Here is a 14,566-nt window from a genome sequence, read left to right on the forward strand (position 1 = left end):
TCATGTCCGACTCTTTGTGACCCCGTGGACTATAGCCTGCCAGTCTTCTCTGTCCATGGGCATTCCCCAGGCAAGAATACTGGAATGGGTTTCAATGCCCTTCTCTAGGGGATCTTCCCAACCCAGGGATCAAACCCAGGTCTTCCGCATTGCAGGGCAATTCTTCCCCATCTGAGCCACCAGGGAAGCCCAAAAATACTGGAGTAGGTAGCCCATCCCTTCTCCAGGGAAACTTCCTGACTTGGGAATCAAACCAGGGTCTCATGCATTGCAGGCAGATTCTTTACCAACTGAGCTACCGGGAAGCCCAAGTTTTAGTAGATCTAATGCTTTAAAGCTGTAGGAACTACATGTTAAGTTTAATCCTAATCACTTGGGCTTGCATCTTCCTTTCAAGGTTTTTTCTGAATATTGACAACTGCTTTCCAGGAAAAATGCACATACACCTATCCATGAGCCCAGTATTTTACATGAATTTAAGGGGTCATTGATATAAATATAAAAATATATAAATATACATGCATATATACATGCACATATATGGGGAGAATATCTAGCATAATATTACTGTGGCATTTTGTGATTATTATTGGAAAACATGAGATTTTATATTTTACTACTAATTTTTTAAAGAAATAATTTTATAGTTGATCATTTAAAATAAAAAACAAAGCAAAATGTAGCTTTAGGTGTATTTTTCTCAGAGAACTGAAATGGGTTTGCCCTATGCAGCCTATAAACACATTTTGTTTGTCCACACATTATTTTTAAAAGATTGAGCCAACTCTTCACTTAGGACAATTTGACATTTAAAGCAGGATTTCTGCTTTCTTTTATATAAAGACCTGAAAACACTGGGTCCACCTTCTCCCCATCAGTCAGAGCTGAGCAGAGGTTCCATTACAAAGATGAGACTTGCCTGTCTTTTTTCCACAGACCCCACAAGTCTGTATTGCCTTCATGACTCTGATGGCTAGGGTTTGATTGCCGTTTTCATGGTGCTCAAGAAACCGTTTACTTACTCAAATTATAGAAATGGTTTCTTGTTTTCATATTTTGCTGTCAAAGTAGAACAATGAAAATCAGACCAAAGGGCACATATCACAGGAAAACCTGAGGAATAGTTTGGTAACTGTCTTGCTGCTGTTGGTTTTGTCTCTTTTTTTACTTAGGAAGGGTACAAACTGTCTACCAAATATAGCCAAACTTCATTGCATAAATTGGAGTTCACTGGGGAACATGTCTTATTATGGTTATCTCTTCTACCCTTATTTCTTTAATTTATCAAATACTCTCATAACTTACTTTTATATTTTTATACTGTGAATGTAAATATATACATTTATAAGAAGTTTCAGATCATATTACACAATTCAGTATGCTATGCTATGCTAAGTCACTTCAGTCGTGTCCGACTCTGTGTGACCCCATAGACGGCAGCCCCCCAGGCTCCCCCGTCCCTGGGATTCTCCAGGCAAGAACACTGGAGTGGGTTGCCATTTCCTTCTCCAATGCATGAAAGTGGAAAGTGAAAGTGAAGTCGCTCAGTTGTGTCCGACTCTTAGCGACACCATGGACTGCAGCCTACCAGGCTCCTCCGCCCATGGGATTTTCCAGGCAAGAGTACTGGAGTGGAGTGCCATTGCCTTCTCCACACAATTCAGTATAATGAAATACAAATAAAATATTGCAATATATCCATAAATTTACCTACTACATGCATTCCTGTTTTCTGCAGCAGCTCTGCCTGCACAGGGGGACTTGGTGATACTTAGCTATCACTGTAGGACAAGCCAGTGGACAGTACTGGCTTTTTGATCCTCTTTGCTCTGACAAGTCGGTTTCCTCATAGAAGGAATCTTCACAATCCTTTAGAGTTTAAGCATAGCTGTCAGCCTTCTGGAGTAGAACTTGGGCCAGGTTGATTAGGGTCTAAGAAAGAGGAGCAGCTCACTCTATTAGAAATGCAGATTTCCCTTCATTTTCCCATTTATAAGGCTATGGTCTAGCAGCATGTAGCACTTACTCTTTGAATTTATATGCTTTATTTGCATACTTAATATGTCTCCTCTGGGGTCCCTTTTCTTTCACCTCTGTGAGCCTAAAGCAGCACCCAGCACACTGCCTGCATGCTAAGTCACATCCAGCTTCTTGCGAAGACCCATGGACTGTAGCCTGCCAGGATCCTCTGTCCATGGGATTTTCCTGGCAAGGATACTAGAATGGGTTGCCATTTCTTCCTACAGGGGATCTTCCCAACCCAGGGATTGAACCCTCCTCTCCTGTATTCGCAGGGAGATTCTTTATCACTGAGCCACCTAGCATGTAGTAGGTCCTTAATAACTCCTGTGGAATAACTGATGAAGTACATAAATTACAGTGCCTGTGTTGGTGAAAATCATTTAATGTAAGGATGCTGTTTTGTCAACCCTCCGCATCTTTTATGTTTTCTTTCTACCAGGTGAGGTACTGGAATAATGGAGGAGAAGAGGACTCATCAAGCAAACTGAAAGTGGCAGGAAATGTGACATCAGCCAGACTCCGTGGCTTGAAGAGCAACCTGGCATATTACACGGCTGTCCGGGCTTTCAACAGCGCTGGTACCGGTCCCTTTAGTGCCACAGTTAATGCAACCACCAAGAAAACTCGTACGTACATTCTGATATTTTAAATGGCAAAAAACATACTTTTCACTTAAAAATAATAGTCTTCTTTATTATTCTAGATGGACAACCCAAGTCCATAAGCCCACTGGATTTTTTAAAGCCAGCTCAAACTCAGAGGCACACGTACATGTCTTCCTGACTCCCCTAAATCTTTGGTTAAAAATTCCATGTGAATATGAATGTGCACTTTTTGAAAAGTCTTAGTGTGGGATGTTCAGTCAAGGCTATCCAGTTTTCTTTTAAAAATGTGATCACACGAATTGGTTTGTTTCATGTATTTTTAGGTCTCCAAAGCTTGAGGATATTTGATAAGCATAAATAACTTAAAGTGAAGTCTCTCAGTCGTGTCCGCCTCTTTGTGACCCCGTGGACTGTGGCCTGTCAGGCTCCTCCGTCCATGGGATTTTCCAGGCAAGAGTGCTGGAGTAGATTGCCATTTTCTTCTCCAGGGGATCTTCCCAACCCAGGGATCAAACTTGGGGCTCCTGCATTGCAGGCAGACGCTTTACCATCTAAGTCACCAGGGAGCTTAGGCCAAACAATCAAAAGTGATTTTTTTCTTTCCTACATTATTGCAAAGAGGGAAGTGTACAATAAAAGGTTACCATCCAAAGATGTTGGTCCACATGAATATATTGATATATTTAGAAATCTGACCAGAGATGTCAGTCAGTGATTCCTTCAAAGCTGAGTCTTTGGTAACTGTATTCACAGATACATTCACAAACACCAATTATGAGCTATACATTAACCTGGCTTTAAGTTAGGCTACTGGAGAAGGCAATGGGACCCCACTCTAGTACTCTTGCCTGGAAAATCTCATGGATGGAGGAGCCTGGAAAGCTGAAGTCCATGGGGTCACTAAGAGTTGGACACAACTGAGCGACTTCACTTTCACTTTTCACTTTCATGCATGGAGATGGAAATGGCAACCCACTCCAGTGTTCTTGCCTGCAGAATCCCAGGGATGGGGGAGCCTGGTGGGCTGCCGTCTCTAGGGTCGCACAGAGTCAGACACAACTAAAGCGACTTAGCAGCAGCAGCAGCAGCAAGTTAGGCTACAAGAAAATCAGTGATTTGCAGTCTGATTGCTGTTCACATATATTTCCACGAAACTGATAGCAGCCAGTATCTATGTAGTCACTGTATGCAATGCAGCCACTCGAGTCACATTGTCATCATCACAGCGACTGAGAACATTTTATGTCCGCTTGTTTGACATGTATTTCCACATCTACACTTCAGACCTACCACATTAAGATAGGTGTCATTTTTCTTTCTTTTTTAAAGGTGAGGAATGTGAGGCATGAAGGGATTAATTTAATTTTACCATAATGATGTATCACTTTGACTTGGAGAAAACAATTTTTTCTTCTAAGTTTATTCCCAAAATTAACTCAGTAAAAATGTTTTTAAACTTTCTGTATATGGGAATGAAATAGTTATTTTGCTTGATCGCCAACTTCATTTAATCCTATTTCCATATATAATTCCCAGATTTTCATTGGCTGGCCAAAAGTGCTAAGAACAAAGATAGTATAAAATTTAATTGTATTGGCTAGTGTTGTGGGTAAATTAAAACATATGTTAGTCACTCAGTCTTGTCTGACTCTTTTGGGACCCCATGGACTATAGCCCACCAGGCTTATGTGTCCATGGTATTCTCCATTCAAGAATACTGGAGTGCCATGCCCTTCTCCAGAGGATCTTCCTGACCCAGGGATCTCCCACATGCAGGCAGATTCCTTACCATCTGAGCCACCAGGGAAGATCTAAGTTAAAACATATATATAAAGATAATTCTAGAGATTTCCCTGGTGGTCCAGCAGTTAAGATAGTCCCACTACAGAGAGCCACGGGTTCAGTCCTGGGTCAGGAAACTAAGATCCTGCATGCCATACAGTGTGACCAAAAAGTGAAAAACAAACAACATAATTCTACTACTTTGGATTTTTTTTTAACCAGTGTTAATTTGATTAGGAAAGTCCATATGGTTACTTTTGTATCAATATTATCTATAAAAAAGAGAGTTTGGAGTAGAAGTTTAGCAATAAAACACTTTAATCCCTTTAAGCAGCATGTATTTACAAGCAGCCATCTAATGTGATAATTAATTGTCCTTCACTAATTATTAGGAGAAGCCTGACCCAATCTCTTATTTATAGCACATGGTTGGGGTTTAGACCATGGAACATATAGGTGTGACAACAAGCTAAAAATATTCTGCATTTAGAACTTCTCACTAAGTATGTTTGGTATTCCCAATAACACTTGTGAATTAGTAAGATTTAAATACACATCATTATTTATATATTCAAAGGCACAGTATTAATCAAAATTTCTGATTGCACAAATATATGCAAACAGATTTATCTGGTTCTTTCATCTGACTTAATAATTGATGTGATTACTCACTAAGAAATTATGATTGTAAAAGACAGTGTGACATCATCATAGAATCAGTGAAGAGTTTCGTGAATTGGTTAGACAGAAGAGATTGATTATAAATCAATAGGAATATCATGGTAATGCACAGTGAGTGAAATAAAATTTTAAAAGGAAGCACAACCCCTTTGAAATTTAAAGATAGCTTATAAATACCCCATCTAAAGTAGAAATTTGCAGGTTACAATAATGATGATGATGATGATTTTAATGACTAGCAATTTAGAGAGCAATTTCCAGTCACTGTTCTAAGTGTGTTTCATGTATTGATTCTTAATACTCACAGCAACACCATGACTTGGAAATTATTAGTAGTCTCACACTTTGGAGACGAGTTTGCTGAAACATCATATAACTATATTTATAATTATATGAGAGGTTATATAACTCCATGAGATCACAAAGTAGCCAGAGAGCCATACAAATTAGTCTTAATCACTGTACTATCTTTTCTTTCAACCATATAATTAGAATGTTCATGTCATACATAGCACCAATATTTATCGGGACTTTACTTTGTGTTTAGGAACCAGGTAAGGTGATCAGAGATAAACAGAACTTCTGTGCTCATGGAGCTGGAGCGTGATAGAACTTCCAACAATTGAATAATATCTGCCTGAAAATGATACATTCCTACTGCCATTAACTGGAATTTGTCTGTGGGGCTGTCAGTGTTATTAAAGAAAGTTTTCTTATGCTGAGTGGGAAATTCATAGAGATAATTAAAATCCCATAACTATTCAAAGATTGTATATAAAGATCATTGTTAATTTTGAAATTTTATGGTAATAATTTTTCAAATTTATCAAAATAACAAAATCTTTTAAAAGTTTTTCTGACAGCTCTTAATAGTCATCCTAACCTTTAATGTGGTATTAGCTTGAAATTCTAGTTAAGAACTTTGATAAGGCTTTTGTGATTATCATTATAAGAATTATTGTCATGCGTCAGGCATAAAGAATGAAAATAGCATCTTTGAGTCCTTCCTTTCTATCTGTCTTCTCCTCTGGATTGTAAACTTTATGGGGAAAGAGTCCTTCTGTGTCTTGTTTACCCAGCCCCAGTGCCCAGCATGGCTCTGAGGGTCGCTCGTTAAATATTGAGTGGGTGACTAGATGGATGAATGAAATCTAAAGAAGCCCATAAGTGTGAAGTACTGAACATGATGAATTCAAAACTCCAAAATGTCTGGAGTCCTTCACCATCTTGCTTAGAATGTGCAAGTTCCATGTACTTGTAATCAGGGAATTCTGTATGCAAGGCTTTATATTCATACAGATCTTGGGTGATATTTTTGATTAATGTAAATAATATGAGGATTCTCAAGTACTGCACGTGTAGCTTCCATTAAGCACTTTATTTCTGATATCCAAATACTTGTATTTTTTAAAGCATTTCTAAGTTAAACACTAATTAGCATCTTTAAATAAGATGGGTTTTTTTTTAACTGGAAACCCAAAGAGAGCTAACTCTTAAGAACAACTTTTATCTAAAGGTGCTGATGAGGAAAAATTTCAGATGGCATATAAATGATGAAATGATGTGGCTTCTGAAAGGAGACATGTATATTAAGAAGTTTATGTTTGGAGATTGCAAGAAAGAATGTGGAGGCCACATATTCTGCTTTGTATGACTGAAAATTCAGGTGTTAATTCTGGCTTTCATTGTGGGTAGATTCAGCTCTTTGCATCCTTGAGAATCATCCATTATCTCAAATTGACTCTCAGTCATATCTGACTCTTTGTGACTCCATGGATTGCAGCCCGCCAGGCTCCTCTGTCCATGAAATTCTCCAGGCAAGAATACTGGAGTGGGTAGCTGTTCCCTTCTCCAGGTAATCTTCCCAACCCAGGGATCAAACCCAGGTTTCCCACGTTGCAGGGAGATTCTTTATCATCTAAGCCACCAGGGAAGCCCAAGAATACTGGAATGGATAGCCTATCCCTTCTCCAGGGGAACTTCCTGACCCAGGAGTTAAACCAGGGTCTCCTGCATTGCAGGCAAAATTCTTTACCAACTGAGCTACCAGGGAAACCCATTTCTAAAGCTAAATTATTTAAATTATTTACCCCATTTCAAACCTGGCCCTTCTACAGTATTCCCCCATCTTGGTGAATTCAATCCCATTATCTCATTTGCTCAGGCACAAAGTTTGGGTGGGGATCACTCTCAACTTTTCTCTTTCTCTTATACCCTACACCTGATCCAAAACCTGACTTCTACAAGAATCCACCACTTCTTAAGGCATTCACTGCAGCCGCCCTGGTACCCACTGGTACAGCCCTCACAGGGATCAGAGCAGTGGCCCTGGTCATTCAGCCCAGCTGCCTTTGCCTCCCTTAGCCAGAGTGGGAGTGATGGTGTCAATTCTCTGCTCTGATCCTTCCAGTCACTTCCCATCCCACTCCAGATGAATGCTAAATCCTTAAAACATTGGACAAGGCCTGTATAATCCAACTTCAAATCCTACTTAGACTTGCTTCCTGCTATCTTCCACCTGACTCATTCCACTTTCCTTTCAGGGCCACTGCATTTGCTTTTTCCTCTACTGGGAAAGCTCTTCCTCTAGATGCCCATGTGGCACCCTCCCCCAGGCTCACATGTCACCTCAGTGCCCCCTGACTGCCATATTTAAAAGCACTGCACCTCATCTCCCAGCCTTCCCTCATCTTCCTTGCTGCTTTATTCCTGCCCATCACGCTTAGAGCCATCATACATACTGTGGCATGTTCGTATTTATTTTATTGTTTCAGCAGTCTTCCTTGACTGAAGGGCAGACTCCTGCAGGGCAGAGATTTTCCCTGTTTTGATCATTGCTCTATCATTACTGTCTAAGTAATCGTAGTTGGTGCCCTATACGTATTTATTAAACCAACAAGACTATCTCTTGGCTCTGTTCCATGGTGGCATCATTCTCACCAGATACCCTCTTCAGAGTAACAGAATTTCCAGTAAGCACCTCCAAGCCCATTTCTATCAACTCAACATGCTGGGAAATTGGGCAACTCCTTCCTGATTCCTGCACTCAGAGCCAAATTGTGGCCAGTAGGGAGAAAACCTCGATTGGCCTGGCCTCTGTCACATGCCCAGATTCTCCCCTTGAGAAAACAATGAAATTAAATGGTGAAATCAGTTTTTCACTTGAGTGTTCACATGTCCAAATGGAAAGCTCATCCGTGTAAGTTGAGCCAAAATTAATTGCCTGGATTTAAGGAAGCCAATTAAGTGTGTCCTCAGGAAGTAAAAAGGAAATGTGAATAAAACCAGCATAGAAAGAGTATGAGTCAGAATATTTCAGAGTCTGTTGATAAAATGAATATTCCTGCTTCAAATACCTAATTTGAAAATTCTAGAGTTTTTATAGGTACAATTTAATTATATAAGCAACCACTCTAAGACTCAGGATCCATATATATATATCAGTGCAAGGCTTCTCATTTTAGATGATCCGCTTTCTCAATTTTTGCCATTTCTGTAGGCCTTCTCTACTAATGTGTACCTAGTATTTTTTCTTAAAAACTAACTAACTTCTCTTTTTACTTAAACAAACTTAAAGAAAATGAAAACTAACTTCCTGTGTAAGGAAACCAATATCATTGGATGTTAAAAAATAATAAATAACAATGACAAAATAAATATAATGAAAAATAAGCTATTCTCCATTTTAAATACTAGCAACATGGTCTTGTCTGTTCAGACATCTGAACCTGCTTCCTCTTTGTTTGTGATGTAGCACTAAAGGAATATGAAGGACCTGTTGTTGTTTAAGTTGCTAAGTCATATCCAACTCTTTTTTGACCCCATGGACTATATAGCATGCCAGTTTCCTCTGTCCATGGGATTTCCCAGGCAAGAATACTGGAATGGCTTTTCATTTCCTTTTCCAGGGGATCTTCCCAGACCAGGGATTGAACCCATGTCTCCTGCAATGGAGGAAGGATTCTTTACCACTGAGCTACCAGGGAAGCCCATAAAGGACCTATGCATGCATTTGTGCTTATGGCCCCCAAATCCAGCTTTCTCTTGAAACCAATAAGACTAAAAGACACTTCCTCTCCCAATGACTAAATATTATTTGTTGGCTTTTGTGTGTATCACATACCATGTATATATGTTTGTTTATGACATGCCAGAGATCACACATACAGCATTAGAATATACTGTTTACTAACAATGCACATGCCTCGGATTTAGACTTTTTTCCCCCCAATCTGTGGACTTCAGGAAATTGATTCCTGATTTTGTAAGCACTGAAGCAAGATAGCAATATAACAGTGAATTTAATCAGGATTCCATTAGGAAGTTTCAGCTAATACAGAGTCAAATCCTCCCTTTGGAAAAATGTATAAATCTTATGAACTTTACTTGGTAGGAGATTTGGTACTTTTTTTTTGAAAATTGGCCTACCTTGCCCATGAATTCTCTAAAAATGTGTAAATGTTCTAATTATAGACTACAAATTTTCATGTTGATATTATTCTAAAGGAGAGATTTTGGTTAAGGAAATCCCTGGTCATTTAAAAATGAAGAAAGAATTTCTTCCCTGACTTTCTAGATTAGACCCCAAGTAACGTCTTTTCTAGCCTTCCCAGGTGGTGCTAGTGGTAAAGAACCCGCTAGCCAGCGCTGGAGACATAAAATACGCAGATTTGATTCCTGGCTTGGGCAAATCCCCTGGAGAAGGGCATGGCTACCCGTTCTAGTATTCTTGCCTGGAGGACACAATGGACAGAGGAGCCTGGTTGTCCGTTGCAGAGAGTTGGACATGACCGAAGTGACTTAGCATGCACACATGCAGAGGCTTTTCTGGGTTTATGCTAAGTTAAGAAGCAGGTGTTTTTGTTGGGTTTTTAAAAAATGGTGTCAATTTCCTATGGTAAATAAATTTATAATTCAGTGATTTCAGGACAAATATATCTTATTATTTGGGAAAAAATGGCTTTTGGTGATTTGTTTTCTGCACCATGTCATATATTTTAGCAGTTTAATTACAAATGCTGATGTTTAACTCAAGTGAAATCCGAGTGGAAAGTATATCCTCAAGCTACCACTTATCATGTAAGTCAGCTCGTTACCATCAGATAGTCAAGAAATCTATTGAGTTTTGCCTTAAGTCACAGCAAACATATGTTCTTAAAATTCCATGTTTTGAAAGTCAGTGCCAACTTCCCTATCCACACTATGAAGATATCACTACTGAAAATTCTTGGCAGCAATATTCTTTAACAACCTCTACTTTTTATAAATAAGGGAAAACATTCATTGCTAGAAATTGGAGGAAAGTAGAAGAAAGTAATCACCCATAAGCCTATCACTCAGAAAGACCATTTTAAAATTGTTCTTTCTTTCCAGACTTATGTTCTATGGTATTTCTCTTAGACAGTGCCAGTTTTGCCATGTATTTAGCTACCTGGTATCAGAACTTTCACTAGGTCATTAATAATTTTCGTAAATATGTTAGTGTATGTATAACATTCCATTGTGATAATGCGCCACAGTTTAACCATTTTCCTATTGGTAGACATGTCTTATATTTCCAGCTTCATCCAATCAACAGCCTTGTAATCACCTGTATGCAGTCAAGTGGCTGCAGACTTAGTAAAACTTACAGAGATGGTGTTGAGGAGTCTGATAAGCATATATATGGAGGATATCATTATAGGTGCTAAAAAATGATAATAATAAAAGCCTTCGACATAATATTATTCTTGTCACATAACATTTGAAATTACTGAAATAATGCTGCAGCCTATCAATTAGTGTTGTCACTGTGCCACATTTCTACTAGAATTAGATTAGTTTTTATTATTTTCTTTCTATTTTACTGTACTGCCAATACAGTAGAGATTGAGTTGACAAAGGAAAAATCTACAGGTTATGAAAGTTGCGATATGATTACACAAATTTCAAAATGTAGATCGTATATCAAGTTAGTTTTAATAAAGTGTGAAATTCAGCCAGCCTTCTGGGTTGGGTTTCTAACCAGATGGAACTGAAAAATAAAACTGGAATTCCTAAGAGAGATGCCATCGACTCTCCTGCCCATTTTCGCTTCAGTACCTAACTCCATGCAGGTACAAAAATGCACTGTGTTTCATCAGAGCTGCTTCAGTTCAGTTCAGTTTAGTCACTGAGTCATGTCAACTCTTAGCAACCACGTGGACTACAGCACGCCAGACCTCCCTGTCCATCACCAAATCCTGGAGTTTACTCAAACTCATGTCCATTGAGTCATTGATGTCATCCAACCATCTCATCCTCTGTCATCCCCTTTTCTCCCGCCTCCAATCTTTCCCAGCATCAGGGTCTTTTCAAATGAGTCAGCTCTTCACATCAGGTGGCCAAAGTATTTGAATTTCAGCTTCAGCATCAGTCCTTTCAATGAATATTCAGGATTTATTTCCATTAGAATGGACTGGTTGGATCTCCTTGCTGTCCAAGGGACTCTCAAGAGTCTTCTCCAACACCACAGTTCAAAAGCATCCATTCTTCCACGCTCAGCTTTCTTTATAGTCCATCTCTCACATCCATACATGACTACTAGAAAAACCATAGCTTTGACTAGACAGACAATTTTTGGCAAAATAATGTCTCTGCTTTTTAATATGCTGTCTAGGTTGGTAATAGATTTTCTTCCAAGGCGCAAGCATCTTTTAATTTCATGGCTGAAGTCACCATCTGCAGTGATTTTGGAGCCCCAAAAAATAAAATATGTCACTGTTTCTATTGTTTCCCCATCTATTTGCCATGAAGTAATGGGACCGGATGCCGTGATCTTAGTTTTCTAAATGTTGAGTTGTAAGCCAGATTTTTCACTCTCCTCTTTCACTTTCATCAAGAGGCTCTTTAGGTCTTCTTTGCTTTCTGTTGTAAGGGTGGTTTCATCTGTGTCTCTGAGGTTACTGATATTTCTCCTGGCAATCTTGATTCCAGCTTGTCCTTCATCCACCCCGGCATCTCGCATGATGTATTCTGCATATGACTTAAATAAGTAGGGTAACAATACACAGCCTTGATATACTCCTTTCAAATTTGGACCTAGTCTGTTGTTCCATGTCCAGTTCTAACTGTTGCTTCTTGACTGCATATGGATTTCTCAGGAGGAAGGTCAGGTGGTCTGGTATTCCCATCTCTTTCAGAGTTTTCCACAGTTTGTTGTGATCCACATAGTCAAAGGTATTAGCATAGTCAATAAAGCCTGAGTAGATGTTTTTCTGAAACTCTCTTGCTTTTTCCATGATGCAACCAATGTTGGCAATTTGACCTCTGGTTCCTCTGCCTTTTCTAAACCCAGCTTGAACATCTGGAAGTTCACAGTTCACATACTGCTTAAGCCTGGCTTAGAAATTTTGACTTTACCTGCTAGTGTGTGAGATGAGTGCCATTGTAGTTTGAACATTCTTTGGCATTGCCTTTCTTTGGGATTGGAATGAAAACTGATCTTTTCCAGTCCTGTGGCCACTGCTGAATTTTCCAAATTTGCTGGCATATTGCATGTGGCACTTTGACAGCATCATCTTTTAAGATTTGAAATAGCTCAACTGGAATTCCATCACCTCCACTAGCTTTGTTCGTAGTGATGTTTCCTAACCCCCACTTGACTTCTCATTAGGATGTCTGGCTCTAGGTGAGTGATCACACCATCATGATTATTTGGGTCATGAAGGTCTTTTTTGTACAGTTCTTCTGTGTATTCTTGCCACCTCTTCTTAGTATCTTTTGCTTCTGTTAAGTCCTTACCACTTCTGTCCTTTATTGTGCCCATCTTTGCATGAAATGTTCCCTTGGTATCTCTAATTTTCTTGAAGAGATCTCTAGTCTTTCCATTCTATTGTTTTCCTCTATTTCTTTGCATTGATTGCTGAGGAAGGCTTTCTTATCTCTCCTTGCTATTCTTTGGAACTCTGCATTCAGCTGGGTATATCTTTCCTTTTCTCCTTTGCCTTTCGCTTCTCTTCTTTTCTCAGCTATGTAAGGCCTCCTCAGACAATCATTTTGCTTTTTTGCATTTCTTTTTCTTGGGGATGGTCTTGATCACTACCTCCTGTACAGTGTCATGAACCTTCTTCCATAGTTCTTCAGGCACTCTTGTCTATCAGATCTAAAATCTAATCCCTTGAATCTATTTGTCATTTCCACTGTATAATCATAAGGGTTATAACCCATATAATCATAGCCCCATGGACTATAGAGTCCATGGAATTCTCCAGGCCAGAATACTGGAGTGGGTAGCCTTTCCCTTCTCCAGGGGATCTTCCCAACCTGGGAATCGAACCCAGGTCTCCCACATTGCAGGCAGATTCTTTACCAGTTGAGCCACAATAGAAGTCCAAGAATACTGGAGTGGGTAGCCTATCCTTTCTCCATCAGATCATCCTGATCCATAAATCCTGTATTGCAGGCAGATTCTTTACCTACTGAGCTATCAGGGAAGCCTAAAAAATGAAAAAAAAAAAAAATTGCTCAGTCGTGTAATACCCTTTGCAATCCCTTGGACTGTAGCCTACCAGGCTCCTCCTGGAGCATGCAAAATCCTTGGCATTTTCCAGGCAAGAGTACTGAAGTGGGTTGCTATTTCCTTCTCCAGGGGATCTTGCCAACCAGGGGATTGAACCCACATCTCCCACATTACGGGCAGACGCTTCACCCTCTGCGCCACCAAGGGAAGCCAGAACTGCTTAGGCTACTGCTTCATAGCTCTGTCAGACTGGGCTAGCATAGCTCAAGTATCGAAAATTTCCACACCTCAGATGCTTTAAACTTACAAGAGTTTCTTTCCCATTCATACTACATATCCATCACTGGTGTAGCTCAGATCCAGTCTATTCCGTCTTCATTGCAGGATCCAGACTGGAGGAGCAGCCACTTTCCAGGTCGTGCTGGTCTCACGGCAGAGGGAAAATGATGGACCATGCTCTTCAGTGCCTCCTAAAGGGGTCATTCCACATTTGCTTTCCTTCCCCTGCCTGAAGAAAGCCATATGACAAAGCCTGATGTCTGTGAGATGCCAGTGAGAAGGGGATGCATGTCTTCCTAAGAGCAGGGGACCACAAGTACTGTAGCCAAGCTGCTTGTCAGTGACAGAGAGGCAGGGGAGCTTGATCTTCTCACAGAGGGTGAGGAACAGAGGATTGCAGAGACTTTAAATAATAATACAGTCTACCCCAAAACATTTTTAGACACTGATAATCAATCCTACCAACCAATAATAAGGATCATTAAAAATGTTTCTGGAGGAGCTAAGAATAAATTGCAGGTATCAAGAGATGCCTAGGGATCCCTGAGTTGCTCTTTCATCTGCCTATACTGCCTGTGCCTTCGTCCTTCATATCCTTCCTTCAGCATCTTCAACCTCAAGCCTTTATAGGTATAACAAGTTAATTTATTCCAGCCAGATGGATTACTTACATAAATATGTCAATTAAATATCCCCAAGACATATAAAAATTACCCCA

The 14,566-nt window shown here is 39.7% G+C and overlaps 1 protein-coding gene across 5 annotated transcripts in view; it reads left to right on the plus strand.

Moving 5' to 3' along the window:
- CNTN3 (contactin 3) overlaps nucleotides 1-14,566 on the plus strand; it is a 395,604-nt gene that overhangs the window by 367,150 nt on the left and 13,888 nt on the right. For all 5 annotated transcript variants that reach the window (XM_086366707.1, XM_086366708.1, XM_086366705.1 and 2 more), the window contains one exon: nucleotides 2,462-2,648. In XM_086366707.1, the coding sequence (XP_086222833.1) occupies nucleotides 2,462-2,648 (187 nt within the window). The remainder of the gene's footprint in view (nucleotides 1-2,461; nucleotides 2,649-14,566) is intronic.

This window comes from Bos grunniens, chromosome 22, assembly GCF_055505025.1.
Source record: "Bos grunniens cultivar Pamir isolate PY7600 chromosome 22, Bosgru_T2T1.0, whole genome shotgun sequence".
NCBI classification, from domain to species: Eukaryota; Metazoa; Chordata; class Mammalia; order Artiodactyla; family Bovidae; genus Bos; species Bos grunniens.